The 15,198-nt window shown below is 36.8% G+C and overlaps 1 protein-coding gene across 3 annotated transcripts in view; it reads right to left on the bottom strand.

The window, feature by feature from the left end:
- The window catches only part of STARD9 (StAR related lipid transfer domain containing 9), a 101,151-nt gene that overhangs the window by 26,731 nt on the left and 59,222 nt on the right, over nucleotides 1-15,198 (bottom strand). For all 3 annotated transcript variants that reach the window (XM_090141022.1, XM_090141021.1, XM_090141023.1), the window contains 6 exons: nucleotides 14,508-14,687; nucleotides 9,032-9,083; nucleotides 8,013-8,150; nucleotides 7,048-7,130; nucleotides 5,926-6,029; nucleotides 3,750-3,797 (listed from right to left, as the gene is read on the bottom strand). In XM_090141022.1, coding sequence (XP_089997148.1) covers nucleotides 3,750-3,797; nucleotides 5,926-6,029; nucleotides 7,048-7,130; nucleotides 8,013-8,150; nucleotides 9,032-9,083; nucleotides 14,508-14,687 — 605 coding nt within the window. The remainder of the gene's footprint in view (nucleotides 1-3,749; nucleotides 3,798-5,925; nucleotides 6,030-7,047; nucleotides 7,131-8,012; nucleotides 8,151-9,031; nucleotides 9,084-14,507; nucleotides 14,688-15,198) is intronic.

Genomic DNA, 15,198 nt, shown 5'->3' with positions numbered 1-15,198 from the left:
ACACTATGACTACACCCCATAAGGACAAAGAGTACACAGGCATAGCCATACTTTGCTTTAAATCTAGGAAAAGGAACATCACAGCAACCATCACGGTACTATTGCTGCCTTCTTTTGGTGAGGTTGCTGATGGATACAATTCTGTACGTATGGTGAAAGTTTCTGTAATAAAAGGCAGGTTGACTGTCTCACCACTGCTGAGGGTACATACATAAATTGCAGTTCTGCTGCTATTTCAGTGCCGTTTTGCCTCATCTCCTATCTCCTAATTTTTAACAATACAAAACAAAAGCCAGTCAGGGTAGTGAGGACAGCTCCGAATACAGGAGATTGAACATCAAAGCTTTTTACAAAGTTGTGTTTTAAAAATAGCTTTCTCAAGCAAGAGAAGATGATGAAAATTCATGCACAGCCACTTACATAACACAGGTATTATGGCAGAAGAGGGAATGCTTTTCTTCTGCTTGTGAGATACTGACCACGAGAGCAAAATGACTGTCTGGTTTGGGCTGGAGATACAGATCAATCTCAGGAAGTGCTGATACCAAAACCACGAATTGAGAATGCTCCCTTTCTGCTGCTGAATACGCTATGTCATGTCAACACATCCTTGCCAGCTTATAGAAATCATACCATAAATTAAACTCAAAAATGACATGACAGGAGCCCCAAAAGAAAATAACAGATTCACGCCCACTTAGGGGCTAAATCACCCAGTGCACAATTTTAAAAAGAGCTTTTGTATCAGGTGTTTGAGTGGCTAAAATAACGACGAATACCAATTAAATTAACATAAGAATATAACATTCCTAAATAGATAAAAATCTATTAATCTTTAAAATCCTTAACTAATATATACTATATAACTATATAAATATAATATATATAATATATACATTAAATGTAGACTTGAAATACAGGAATCCTATGAAACAGGAATCAAGCACAGATACATTCCTTCCTTCCCACAGCAACCTTCCTCCAGTTTAGCTCTCGCTATACAACCCCAGGATAAACATAAGACAAACAGTTTCATTTTTGCTGATATCAAGACAAAGGTAACAAAATCCCCATTTCACAGGACTTGGCATTCAGCATTAAAAATAAACGCAACACTGCATAATATTTCACAAAAACATGCAGATTTCCAGGTATACCAAATGCATCAAGAAGTGTCAACAGTTACCCCTCCCTCCAAGTAAGCCTTTAAAAACAGGAATTAAAATTACAACAGGAAAGACAACAATCAGGATAACAAATTACTATGAAAATCTTCATATTATACCCATATTGCCGGATTGCTTTTCCGTCTCATTTTTCTCTCCACAAAGTTTGCATGACGCATGCTAAATGAACCAACTGTAAATCCACATTTTTTCCAGCCTGTTTTGTCGTCAGCACTCCGGGATCCTATTCTGCAATTCTCCTCCCCTCTTCCCCAAACACTTCCACTGCTGTTGCAGAGGCTGGCGGCTCCTACAGCATAATGCAGCTTTCAGTAACTATGGCAGCGATAGCTCTGTGCTGAGGCAGAATGCTTTCTGCAACAAAATCCTAAGGCTCAGCTAGAGAAACTCAAGTGGGGGAAAAAAAAAAAAAAAAAGAGAGAAAAAAAAAGCGAGTAATACTTGCTAAAAGCTGAGATTTGCCATTTTCCTAAAGAAATCAGTCAAGTCATCAGTCAGGTTAGCACATCCATCCTTCTCTGTCTGCCTGATGTTCAAGTCTTTTTTTCTTTTACTAATGGTTTTTTTCCAGGGAAAGAAGAGTTAATAATAAAGCAGACAAAAAAGATGTTGGCAAGGCATTCTGCACATTTGCAAATCCCAGCACTGCGAGCAATCACAAGTCAGGGTTTACAGCCTATCCTCTGATACACATTCCCCCTTGCTCTGTCCTCTCCTCCTCCCTCTACACGTGTCCAACCCAGGGCCCTTCCCGCAGGGTCTCAGCATCACACAGCAGCAAGCATCACACAGCATAGGACTGACAAAGTCTGTGTGCATTTGCTTCTGCCTATCACTGTGGCTCAGACCTTTCTCTCCTCCTCCCTAAAGCAAAGGGAAGAATGATGAAGGAGCTCTGAAGCAATGCTGCTCACACAATTCAAAGCAAAAGTTGAGGGGTGAGGGGCAGGAGATGGAAATGAGAAATCGGTAACAACTGCCAGCAGGCAGAAACCTTAGGAAATAAGCAACATTTAGAAACATGCACAAAGAAACCCCCTTTAAGGAAAGTCACCACCAGAGAAAATATCTCTCAGATTTTCAGTTAGCAGGTGTTGCTTACAGGTTTGTTTTGTTTCATTTTTTAGCTCTCTCACAAAGAAACTTCTTTTTGCTTCACTTATTCAACAGAAAGGTAATGATCTAGTTAAGGCAGTCCTTTAAATATGCTTCTAAAACAGACCTGTCTTTGGCAAGAAGTCACAGGCACAACACACAGACACACTTTATTAAAGGTCACTGCTGCATTGCTAAATTCCAATTCAGCTGTAACTACATTCTATCACAGATTTTCCCTTTATGATTTCCATTATATATAGAATCAGTGCCCCTGCTAAACCACTACTTTGCTGCAAGTTGTGGAGCTGCTGTAACTGACAGTAAATTTTTTTGTGAAATATTTGAGTAAGGGTTGCAAAAGACTTCTTTAACTTGTATTTGTAGGGCACTTGGAAATTCTCAAGTGTTAGTAAGAACACTGAGATTATTTTTACAAGTAACAAGAGGACATTTTAAGTGTACCACAGTAGCATGAAAATTCTGTTGTGTTCCCCAGTATCAAATGCATTATTTAGAGATACTCTTTCCTGTCCTGTTTAGAAACTTTTTCCACATTCTTATGTTTTGTTTTTGTCTTGCATTTTCAGGAGAAGACATTTTCCAACTTCATTATCTACTAGTATGTGGTGATGCTGTCATATAATCATTGTTGTCAGCTACAAACTTTCCATGTGTTTGCTTGCTGACAGCGAGCATCAAAAATGTGAAGTGCAGGGGCTCTTATGAGTAGGGTACCTGAGCAAGCAGACAAGTAACAAATACAGCAAATTCTATCATTTTTCAAGGAAAGTTTCATGCTTAAAGTTTAACTATTTGGGCTTAGCAGTAAAAATTTGTTCTCTATTGTTTTTGAAAATATTTTAATATACATTTAGAGCTTGAATTGGTAATTCAATCCAATGAAAGCAGATGAGCAAAATATTGTAATATTACTGGCTGCACAGGAGATGAGATTTTAAGTAATGATTATAATAAAATCTATGTCCATATATCCTGAAATAAAAACTCCAGAAGAAACCAAAATACCATCAAGTTGCTGATGAAAGATTTCTAAATGCACAGAAGCCCAACAATTTCAGAAAGATCTTTGTGCATAATTGTCATCCTGCTTTGTATAAATTGACCATGTTCTATGCTAGGACTTCTTGTTTGGACTCTCCCATAAAGCCATTTTCTTCTCACCAGCAGAGAACTCAATTAGCCTAAAGAAATTGATATATAATGAGTATTTACAGTACCTACTACTGACATCAAATTTATTGTAAATCCCACTGTAGTTGTGGTTTTAAAATACGGGCTACATGCTTATAATTCAGCTGCAAGTAAAGATTCTTGTTTCAACGTGATAAAGTCAAATTAAAGCTCAGAGCCTAGTTTGCTTCTTCTGGAGGAAATCAGTGTAGAATAAGAGAAAGGCAAAGCTAGAGGGTCCAAAATATTCAGCACGATTTACATGCATCTTACCTTATTTCTAGAGAATGCTTTTTTTCTTTACAGTTTGTACATTTTTTACTGTAAAAATAAAAGTAAGAAATTACAAAGATGTTCAAAGAGAAGGCAAGAAAACTTCACTGAATACTTTTAAACACAGAGATGATGTTATAATTTTGAGTATAAGAATATTCTAAGATGCAGACTGGTAGCAGCTGGGAAAGCATATGTGAACTATTAAGAGTGTGTGTGTTTCTGTGAAATACACATATAGCTTACCCCATTCTTTTATAATTCCTCTAAGTACCTCCCTGACTGAGACAAGACACTGGGCTAGGTGGATCTTTTTTTTTTACTGCTTCAGTAAATAAGCACACTGTGTAGTTCATTGAGTGCTTTATTAGTGTTTATAAAATACCTCACATTTTTACTACTTGACATTGACTTTGCAAAGGCTAGACATTTTGAATGACTTTTTATCTCACTTTATTCTCTTATTACAGATCCTAGGACATGTTTCTTAATCATAACTCCCTCCATGAGCACAACTACTTGTCCAAGTTATTTTGGTTATTTTAAGGGAAGACCAAGTGCATCAATTCAGCTTGCCTTTGCCAAAATAATTACTCAAAGGAAAAAAATAATCATTGGATTATGTCAAGTGAAAGAAAATTAATTTAGACATAGTCTACAGCTTAATTCTCTAATAGATGGACATTCAAGAAGGCAATACAGTAATATTTTTAGTGAAGTAATCATTTAAAACACTTGGGATAAGTCTCAGGTAAAGTTATATTATATAATATGCACAGCTCTGTCCAAACAGTTAAAAATCTGATCAACACAAAAGAAGCTGTTACTTGAACACAGTCTGAAAAAAACAATCAGAAATATTCTTTAGTTTTGTCAGGTTAAAAAGGGCAAAATAAGTGCAATGCTTTGCTAAGCTGTTTACAAGACTTTCAGACTTCTGTATGTGTATCTAGGAGCTAGTTCTATAACAAAAGCTCCAATGCTGATGATTGACGTGGTACCTATTTCTGAGATAATTAGAAAAGCTATTATTCTTACATGGTTTTCTAAAATTTAACTAAATAAAGAAATAAATATCAAATACCATTTTGTACAGAAAATACCACTGCAGCAAATTAAAAAAAATAAGTGCAGAGATTAGGTAAGTTAAAGAGAGCACATATAAACACACTACCCAAGGTGGAAAGCAAGCCACTTGAATAGAAGGATGAAGAGATGTTCAAAACAGGGAAAACATTTTATGCTCATAAAAACAAGATGAGATACTTCCCCAGAAAAAGATAAGATTCCCAGTATGTAACCACACAAAAACACACTAGTAAGAAGCAGAACTATCAACAGATATGAACGAGAAGATGGCTGTTTCTTGCCTTTGACAGGTCAATTGAATGTGCCAGGCTGAGAGAAATTAAAAAAGAAAAAAGAACCCAATTACATTTAGTTCTCCTATATTCTTAACAATATTACACACCAAAACACAGGAGGTATCTTAATTCATTTCCCTGATACACCTGAATATATTAACCACTGTCTTTATCACAGCAATAGCCTCTCTCAAGAAAAGGATACACTAGATGTTGTGGATGTGAGCAGCTCTTCAACACTTTGGTAGCAGCCTATGCCGTATTTTCAGCTTAGTTTAAAAAAACCCAAAAACTCTCAATTGCCCTCTGAGATGAAGGGATTGATATTACTTGAGCTACAGGGAATTTATAATCAAAATCTTATTTTCAAAACAAATTAGCAGGAAAAGTGAACTGATAATCACATTGGATAGATCCTGATTCACATTAAGAAAGTCCTTTCTGAGAACTGAAGAATATTGCAAAAATTATAGATTAGCTTATAAACAACAACAAAAAAAAACATAATACACATGTGCAAGTGAACTGAATTAAGACTGCCTGACAGGCTCAATCAAAGCATTTTCTTGATTGCACATTAATACTTATTGTGTATCAATAAATAATTCTTGAAGTTTACTGGCTGAATATCCTAGCATTTTTTAATTGGTAATTTAGCTAATGCATTTTCCTGGACAGTTTTATTTGGTTCTGATCAGCTGAAAACATGATTGGACTTACTCTATATACATCTCAGTTATACCTGAACAAAGTCCTTGTTTCTGAAGTTGTATCAAAGGAGAAATAGCTTTGTTTCATATTTTTAAACTTACTTTTGAAGAGAAGAAAGGATATAATGAGGAGAATGAGTGTGACTTCCATCTAAGTTGAGCCAGTCCAAAGCTCCACAGCTCAAAATAGGCGGGACATCATTAATCTAAGCATATAAGAACAGAGAGGAAAAAAAAATATCACAACAATCCAGGAAGTTCCAACATATCAGTCATACTGTTGCTGCTAAGTGGTGCATGCCATGCTGTATAATATGCAGGATATGCATAATAATATCTCCCAAGTGAGCTTACAATCACACTTACAGTTCTGCTTAGTCTTCAGTAATCTGTAAAGTTGTTAAGAATTGGTTACTGAGGACACCCATTCTTGCAACTCTACTTTAATGCAGTTCATGTTGTATTAAGCAAGAAATAAAGGATGAAGGCAAATTGAAGTTAAGCCTTTTATCTCAGCCACAGAAGGGAGTACAGAAGGACAGTAGAGAGTACAAAATGTCAGTATGTAAAATACTGTTTTAAAAGGAAGTTAATTGCCAGTATCATTCCTATGATTATGTCTTAAATCAGAAAATTTTCTTTTTCTTTCTTTAGAGGAAGAGGGAGATATTTAAATAACTGAATAAATAGTATCCTGCAGCAGTTAGTTCTCGTGATTACTGTAACAATAAATATTTTATCTATTTCCAGTGTATGTAGCAATTAAAAGTCTTCTGGCCTAACAACACTCAAGCACTTAATCCTGAAAATTTTCTATTTCTGTTAGTACATCTTATTAAGGGTGGTGAAAAGACAGCATATATGGAGTAATTCAGAGAATTATCAAAAATGGAAAGACTCTAAATTGGCCTCTTCACAGCAGTCTTCTGCCTTTAGGATTCAATCCCACTGTAGTTATGACTAGAAATAGGAAACGCTACATTATCAAGGGATCTGCATCTTCATTTGATAAGTGCATCTGAGTGAAGAAATAGTGTCCTCTAACAAAGATTATGTCACCATAGGCCATTAGGTGCAGGAAATGAAGTCAGCAAACTTGATGATGTTAAGAATTATTACCTTTCTCAGGCACCCTTTTTAGATAGAAAATAAAAAGGAAAATCAATAAGAATCAGGAAATCAGTGGAGAATTAGAAAAGAAAAATGCAGATCGCAAGAACTTACCGATCTTCTTTGCCTTAAAACAGCAGCTTCTGCAGGATGATTGAATCTAAATTTATGAGACTTGCCCAGGACAACAAGGGCCCCTGTAAACAAAAATGAATTAGAAACCAACAGACATAATACAACGTACGGTGCCCTGAATATTCAGGCTTTTAGACTGCTGTGTAAAGACTATTGCATATTTAAAGTACTGTAAAATATTTTGTTAAAAGAAAAAAAGAAAAAAATATATTCTGACCAACAACTTTCTGACATCTAAGGAACAGAGAACTATTTTAAATTTGCCACCAAGGAATGGCAGTTACCATTCTGTAGTGATGGCATCCAAACTAATCATAGGGTCCTCTGCAAATCCAATAAGCATTAAGTAGCATTAAGTTCCCCATTCCCATACTAAATACCAGCATGACTTAATACCAAAAAACAAAGAAATGCATTATCAGAAAGTTGTTTTTATACAATCCAAGTTCCCAGTAACTGGATTTTTAAAATTTTTTTATTTTTTTTAAACACAACCCTAAAACATGGTAGCCCAATACATGTCAGCTAAACTTATTCATCATAGCCTCAATGGCTGGTATCCTTTACCCAAACACACTATGAATAAACTGAAGGTCATTTCAACCATATTATCTAATCATCAGTGGTCTGCTGGCTTGAAGCCAGCCTCCACTATTTTCCACAACACTGACTCTGACTACAGGTCTTTTCTTCTCTGAAGGCTACAAACTACTGCTGCCAAAAGTTGTCTTAGTATTGTCACCTGTGTCTTTATTTTACTTCCTGTAGGTAGTCCATTTACTTGCCCCAGTCTGGAAGCTCTAGCCATCAAGCCTTGCAGTGCTAGACAGCAGTAGACTGAAAGATGGATTTCTTAGATCAGCACAAGCTAGGTAAATGCTTGTCTCTAAACTCCTGAAGTAGGCTGTTCATAATGAACAATTCACAGAAAAAGCAAGCCTTACCTTGTGACAGACGGCATGATTCAGTGACTTCACATCCATTCACAGTGCAGTATGCTCCCTGAAGTGGTCGTAATGTCACAATCCCACAGTTGTTGTCTATCATACAATGGTCCTTTTCAATCCACCGCCCCTTCAAAACTAGAATGTATACCTGATTTTATTTCATCTGTTCAAGGGGTCGGTATCCTGTATTTTCCTCAAGATTGGAGTGCCACATGGTTTTAGCCTATGACTGCATACTTCATATCTCAAAGAACTGTCTCGCTTGCAGAAAAAGGACAGCCAATTGTCATTGTTGATTGTTAGCCCAATACCAAACCATAAAAAAAAGGTGGATTGAAAACAGAATTATCTTTCAAAATATTTCCTGTTCTGGAAAACCATAAGCTGTTTTCTGATTTGTAAGCTGGTGTGCAAATTCCTCTTAATGCTATTATAGCATTTATTGGCTATAATATTACTAATCCATTAGACAAAATTTTGAAACAAACGAAGTTGGAGTTCCAGAAAGCATCCTATTTCAGTACAAAGTTTTGATCTGTATCATTATTATCTTGAGATTCTTACTGTTAAAAATAAGAAGCAAATGAAACAAAAGAAATATTTTGAGTAATTTACATTTTCTATCTAAAATACATTCAAAATGCGTTTCAACTCTCCTAGGACAGAATATCATGATCACCTGTGCTGCTAGTTTAAGAGAGGATATATCAAGACTTGGATGTTGGACAGAGATATTTCTAAACTCTAACATAAACTTTAACATGCATGAAGAAATTGTTAAAGAGACCTCCGTCACTTCCACAGACTTTTTGATTTTTCAGACAGTAACAAAACAAACAAACAAACAAAAACCCTGAAAGATCTTAGCCAACTTACATAATTATTCTTTTCTGCTTACCTTCTTCTACAAGGAGAACTGACAAATGGAAACATAAGCTAGCTATACAAGGACAAATGTAAGCCTCTTGTTTCAACCTGAACATATGATAAAGTAATTCATAATATGATTCTCTTACCAATGTCTTGATCTTGGTCTGAATCGCTCCTTCCAATTTTGGTTGTTCCTTCCTAAAATAAAAAAACAACTAATATAATAAGTCAGTTACCAAGGATGAATTCTATACAAGGATTAAAAACTCTGGTACGGAATCTTAGCAAATATTTGTAAAAAATAACCTTTCAGTTCTGGAGCAAACTTTACACGTAACACTTTGTCTGCTATAGAGATGCAACTACTTCTTATCCTGCAGATATGTCAGCTTCTATTATGACTCCAGTAGATGGAGTAAGCCTCAGTACATAATTTTTGGAACATGCTGAAAACAAATATTTTGAACATGAACACATGTTCTGGTGCTTTGAACTTTTATAGTGAGCTGCTTTTTTTTTGTTTGTTTTACAGAAATGAGATTATTTTATTACTTAATTACTCACATATGAAGAAAGAAGTCACAATATCATTATTCAGTTAATCAGATTTTTTTAAGGTTTCACAATTAAAAAAAATATATATATATATATAAAAGTAACTGAATTTAAGTTTTATAAAAGAACTATATGACAGAGACAATGAATTCATCAAAGTATCCACTACTGGAGAACTTCTTCCAAACTGTAAATGACATCTGTAAAAAAGTCTTCTTGTTGATTAAGATATGTGGATATGTTCCCAAACTTGAACATTAAATAACATCATAGGAAAGAACTGCCCAGGAACAAAAGTCTCAAGAACCAGCAGATCAAAACATATCAGCCAGTGATGAAAGAAAGACAGTATTTTTATGTTTCAGCTCAAATACCAATAAAGTCATGTCATTTAATTATTACTATGAGAATAAACTACTAGCAAAGGCAACAAATTTAACACCTGTATAGTATATTCTATTACTGATTTCTGTCTTTTTTTTAAGGAAAAAAAGCAAGATCACTTCCCAGAGCTGAATAGACACTATACTTGATAATTGTAAACTGACTATTCTACACATTCTGAAACAACTTCGTAAGTCATTTTTAAATTAATCATGGTCATTAAACAACTTGATTTCCATATTCTCAAGAGAATAAATTGAATATGGTTTCTGCTCCAAGCATACTATAGCCTAGATTAAAGCTGAAACAAGAAGTAATAACTGGAAGCCTCAAAACTGGAAAAGGGAAGTTGTGCATTACCGTAAGACAATACAGTTACAGGTAATTAGAAATAAATCATACTGATTTCTTGTATTTCAGGTCAAGAGGTCAAGAGCAGAAATACCTTTCAGTTCCTCTCTGGGTGGGGACTGGGGTGGTAAATCCCTCCCCCCACTGTGAGGTCCGAGACCACCTCATGAGACTGAATGTGTACAAGTCTATGGGGCCGGATGGCGTGCATCCCAGGGTTCTGAAAGAGTTGGCTGAGGTGGTTGCCGAGCTGCTCTCCATCATATTTGAAAAGTTGTGGCTGTCAGGTGAGGTCCCGGATGACTGGAGGAAGGGTCACGTCACTCCCATTTACAAGAAAGGAAGTAAGGAGGACCCCAGGAACTAAGGCCAGTAAGTCTCACCTCTGTGCTTGGGAAGATCATGGAGCAGATCATCCTGGATGACATGCTTGATCACATGAGGAAAGGGTGTGTGATCCGTGACAGCCAGCACGGCTTCACCAGAGGAAAGTCATGCTTGACCAATCTGGTGGCCTTTTATGATGGAGTGACGGCATCGGTGGACAAGGGAAAGGCGACCGATGTCATTTACCTGGACTTGAGCAAGGCCTTTGACATGGTCCCCCACCACATCCTTATCTCCAAACTGGAGGGATGTGGATTTGACAGGTGGACCACTTGATGGGTAAGAAACTGGTTGAAAGACCGCAGACAGAAGGTGGTCATCAATGGCTCCATGTCCAGGTGGAGGCCGGTAACGAGTGGCGTCCCCCAGGGGTCTGTCTTGGGACCGGTGCTCTTTAACATCTTTATCAATGACATCGATGACGGAATCGAGTGCACCCTCAGCAAGTTTGCGGTCGACACGGTTGAAGGAAGGGATGCCATTCAGAGGTACCTTGAGAGGCTAGAAAGGTAGCCTGGTGAACCTGATGAGGTTCAACACGGCAAAGTGCAGAGTTTTGCACTTGGGCCGGAAGAATCCCAGGCATCCATACAGACTGGAACGAGCGGTCGTTAAGAGCAGCCCTGTGGAGAAGGACCTGGAGGTCTTGATAGATGAAAAACTTAACATGAGCCAGCAGTGTGCCCTTGTGGCTCGGAAGGCAAATGGTATCCCGGGCTCCATCAGAAGAGGGGTGGCCAGCAGGGACAGGGAGGTGATTGTTCCCCTCTACTCTGCTCTTGTGAGGCCCCGTCTGGAATACTGCATCCAGGTCTGGAGCCCCCAGTACAAAAAAGACAGGGAGCTGCTGGAGAGGGTCCAGAGGAGGGCCACAAAAATGATCAGGGGACTGGAGCACCTCCCCTATGAAGACAGGCTGAGGGAGCTGGGCTTGTTCAGCCTGGAGAAAAGAAGGCTGCGGTGTGACCTCATTGCAGCATTTCAATACCTAAAGGGAGCCTACAGAGGGGAGGGGAATCAACTCTTTGAAAGGGCAGATAACAGCAGGATGAGGGGAAATGGTTTTAAGTTGAGGGAGGGGAGATTTAGGTTGGATGTTAGGGGGAAATTCTTTACAGAGAGAGTGGTGAGGTACTGGAACAGGCTGCCCAGAGAGGTTGTGGATGCCCTGTCCCTAGAAGTGTTCAAGGCCAGATTGGATGGGGCCCTGGGCAGCCTGGTCTAGCATTAGGTGGGAAGGTTGGTGACCCTGCATGTGGCAGGGGGGTTGGAGTTTCATGATCCTTGACGTCCCTTCCAACCCTGGCCATTCTGTGATTCTGCGATTTCTGAACAGTGAGGAACTGAACAAACAAATCTCTCTGCTACAAACCATGCTGAGACCTCTGTCCTTGATGGAGAGGCAGACAGCTAGATTATAAAAAATCAGTTTCTATGCTTTGGAGAGAGTGTCAGCTTAACATTCAGCAGACTCAACCACCAAATAGCCATCTGTAGAAAATCGTATAATCCATTTGGCTTCTGACTTACCTCACAAAATCAAGTGAGCTAGCACCACATGATTTATGCAAAGAGAGTAAATTAACTCCCAAATCACGTTTCATCAATTCTCTTACTGACTAAGCAAGGAGATAGTTACAATCTTACCAAATGAATCTTTTTCACAATATTCTAAAATAACTTTCTTGTAATATAATTTCATTCGGCAAATTTTACTATGGCTGTATTGGCTTGTGAAATTTACGACAGTTACATGCATCCCGATCAGTGGAGTGAATTTAGATGAGTTTAGGTACAACTGAAAACTGCAGCTGTGACCAAGGATGCACACAGCATGCAAGCCAACTAACTAAAGTTGAAGACAAAAGCAGACCAACTAGCCACAGACAAGACCTATTTCAAATTTCTTCTAACGCTACTGAGCTAATAATTTAAATATTGATACTCTTTCCTAATTTAATATCGATTAGTCTACCTTAAAAAAATAAATAAATTGAAAGACATATGATTCAGAATAAATGATTGCATAACTTCACCTCAACATACAAAGGGACATCTTCATATCAGTAAGTAATTTTATGTTGTTTTTCTCTTCTGCCAGTGTTTCCTGACTAAGGGTAGAATTCCCTCTGCATATTAGAGAAGCATAATGAGGGAGATTACTTCCCTCAGTTTTGGGAGTATTCCATCTTCAAAAGTTTGTGAAAAATCTTCTAAAACAATGAAAACAAATCCCATATTTTTAAGATAATTTAATCTATAGAAAAAATAGGTGTTTTTGTTAACGAAAGCCAGAAAAAAGGAATGGAACCTAAGAAAGAAAGGTTCATAAAGCACAGTACAGTGGATTAGTGCAATTAACACCAGAATAACAAAAAAATAGAAGAGTAACACAATGTCTGTTACACATGATCTGAAGACTGATGCCATGATTTCTCACAAGCAAAAAATAAAGTTCTGTTATACACTGAAGTCCTTATATGTAAGGAACCCACTAGTGTTTTACCTTCTTGCTGTTCAGATGAAGGTAATAGACACCAGTCTAAAAGATGCAAAGCACAAAGAAAAGAAAAGGCAGCATCTAGAAGCAAAGAAAGAGGGAACAAAGATGTTAGTCTGACAGAGACTGCCTAATGATCTCAGAAGATGACCCTTCAAACTAGGCTTATTTATTAAAATTAATACCTTTAAATTATCTCAGATGTTGTTAAAATTACTATGTTAAAATATCTACTGTTTCCAAACTGCACATAATGTAAAAACTTTTAAGTGATAGCAGTTACTTTGAATAAACATTTAATGTTAATGATGGAGTAGTAAAGCTTAAGCATGTTGATCAGCACTGGATGTTATTACTTGTTCCTTCATTATAATCTGGTACAATTCTTTTGTGCTGGCATGAGAAAAATCAATAATAGGGTTTGTTTTTCAACATAATAAAGAGTAGTATGATTTCTGTTTCAAACATTTGTTGCTGCTTTTTAAGAAGAAAAATATACAGTGTCCACAAACTATTTCAAGTGGCACAGCTCCTAGCTCTGTATTCAGTTATTTTTATTACCAGACAGATACACACCAAGATCAATTTCACAAGACAACGATATCTAATGCATTTTTTGCTAACAAGTGTGCCTCTGAATATGTTTCTCCATCATTTATTTTAATGTTAAACAGCATCAATGTTTTCATAACTTCTGTTCATTTAAACAATTTCAAAAAACTAAAGCCCAGCTTAACGTTTAGCCCTGACTAAAAAGAAAAACTCTGAAACTATTTGACCAAGTCACTCACATCTTATGCCACAACCTAGAGGAAGATAGATGTGATGTTATGAAAAATTACTGGTAAAAAAAATCTCTTAAAAGAGTAGCTATACAGAAAAGGAGATTCTGTGAAGACAGGATTTCCACCTGACCCCAGAAAATAACCAGTCAAACAGAATCATGATTAATTTGCATTCAAGCTACACGTGGAATCTATTTCATGAAAACAGCAACAGCTATAGACAACATTGTCAAATTGATCTTGTCAAAGTTTACTTTCATACTTAAACTACAGTTACACCTGTAATTCTGGTATACTTTAAGCACTATCATTTACATTTACAGAGATGCACACCTATCTTCTTGCTTTGTGGGCAAACTACTAATGCCTAATTTGGGTACTTTACTTCACTTACCACACAATATTACATACACATTATCATCTGTGCATGCATTCATAAAAGGTAAAGTTGCTATTTCATATATGAATTCTCCTCCACTTCCATTTTCATATGTTCTTTTCTGCTGCTGTTTTCATTTTATCAGAATATTTGTTCTTTTTGTGGATTGTAGCCTCTACTTTTTGCTAACTTTTGTTGTAATGCCACCTTAGCCACACATTTTGCAAATAAAATATGTTTTTAAATTCAAAGGGAAAACAAAACAACGGACAATATCTCACCCTGAGATGATACAGCACCACTCCTGTGCTGAGGATATCATCATCCATCGCCATTAGATGAGGTAAATTGGAGTCTATTGTTACTCCAGCTTTTTCTTTGTTGATGTCCACACTGTATTCTTCCATGATTGCCTTCCTGTCCATCCACTTACTTGTCCAGTCTTTGGTCAGTTGCTCAATCTTTGATGAGAATAGGAGAGGAAATAATTTACTAAGTAGTTGAATTTTTCTCATTCATAAATGTTTTAACTGAAGAATATTTCTGTGGCAACAAAATCTGTGTTGGAACTACTGTCACCTATTGAAGTAGATTAATCCAATGAAAACTCATTTCCAAAATATCAGAAAGATATATGATCATGATAGCTACTTAATTTGCCTGTCCTGACAAGCTTGAGCAAATCTTATAACCAGAGACTCCAAAATCTCTCTGCATCTCTGGTGAAGAAATCTGTGTAGAAATTTGGTGACTGCACAATAATTTCTTTTAATTAAATTGGAGGAGTTTAATCTTAATATTGGAAGACAAAAGATTTGTATAATAAATTATTGTGATACACTCAGATGGCTTTCAAATAAGTAATAGATAGTGCAGACCTAGTAATATGCAGTGAACAGCATCATCCCATGAAGGACATAAGAGGCTTTCACCACTAATTGGTAGAGAATATGCAACATACACAATAAGGAT

The sequence above is a fragment of the Phasianus colchicus genome, chromosome 5 (genome assembly GCF_987193195.1).
Source record: "Phasianus colchicus chromosome 5, bPhaCol1.hap1.1, whole genome shotgun sequence".
NCBI lineage: Eukaryota > Metazoa > Chordata > Aves > Galliformes > Phasianidae > Phasianus > Phasianus colchicus.
The sequence above is the reverse complement of the archived record's forward strand: the minus strand, read 5'-3'. Positions and strand labels throughout refer to the sequence as shown.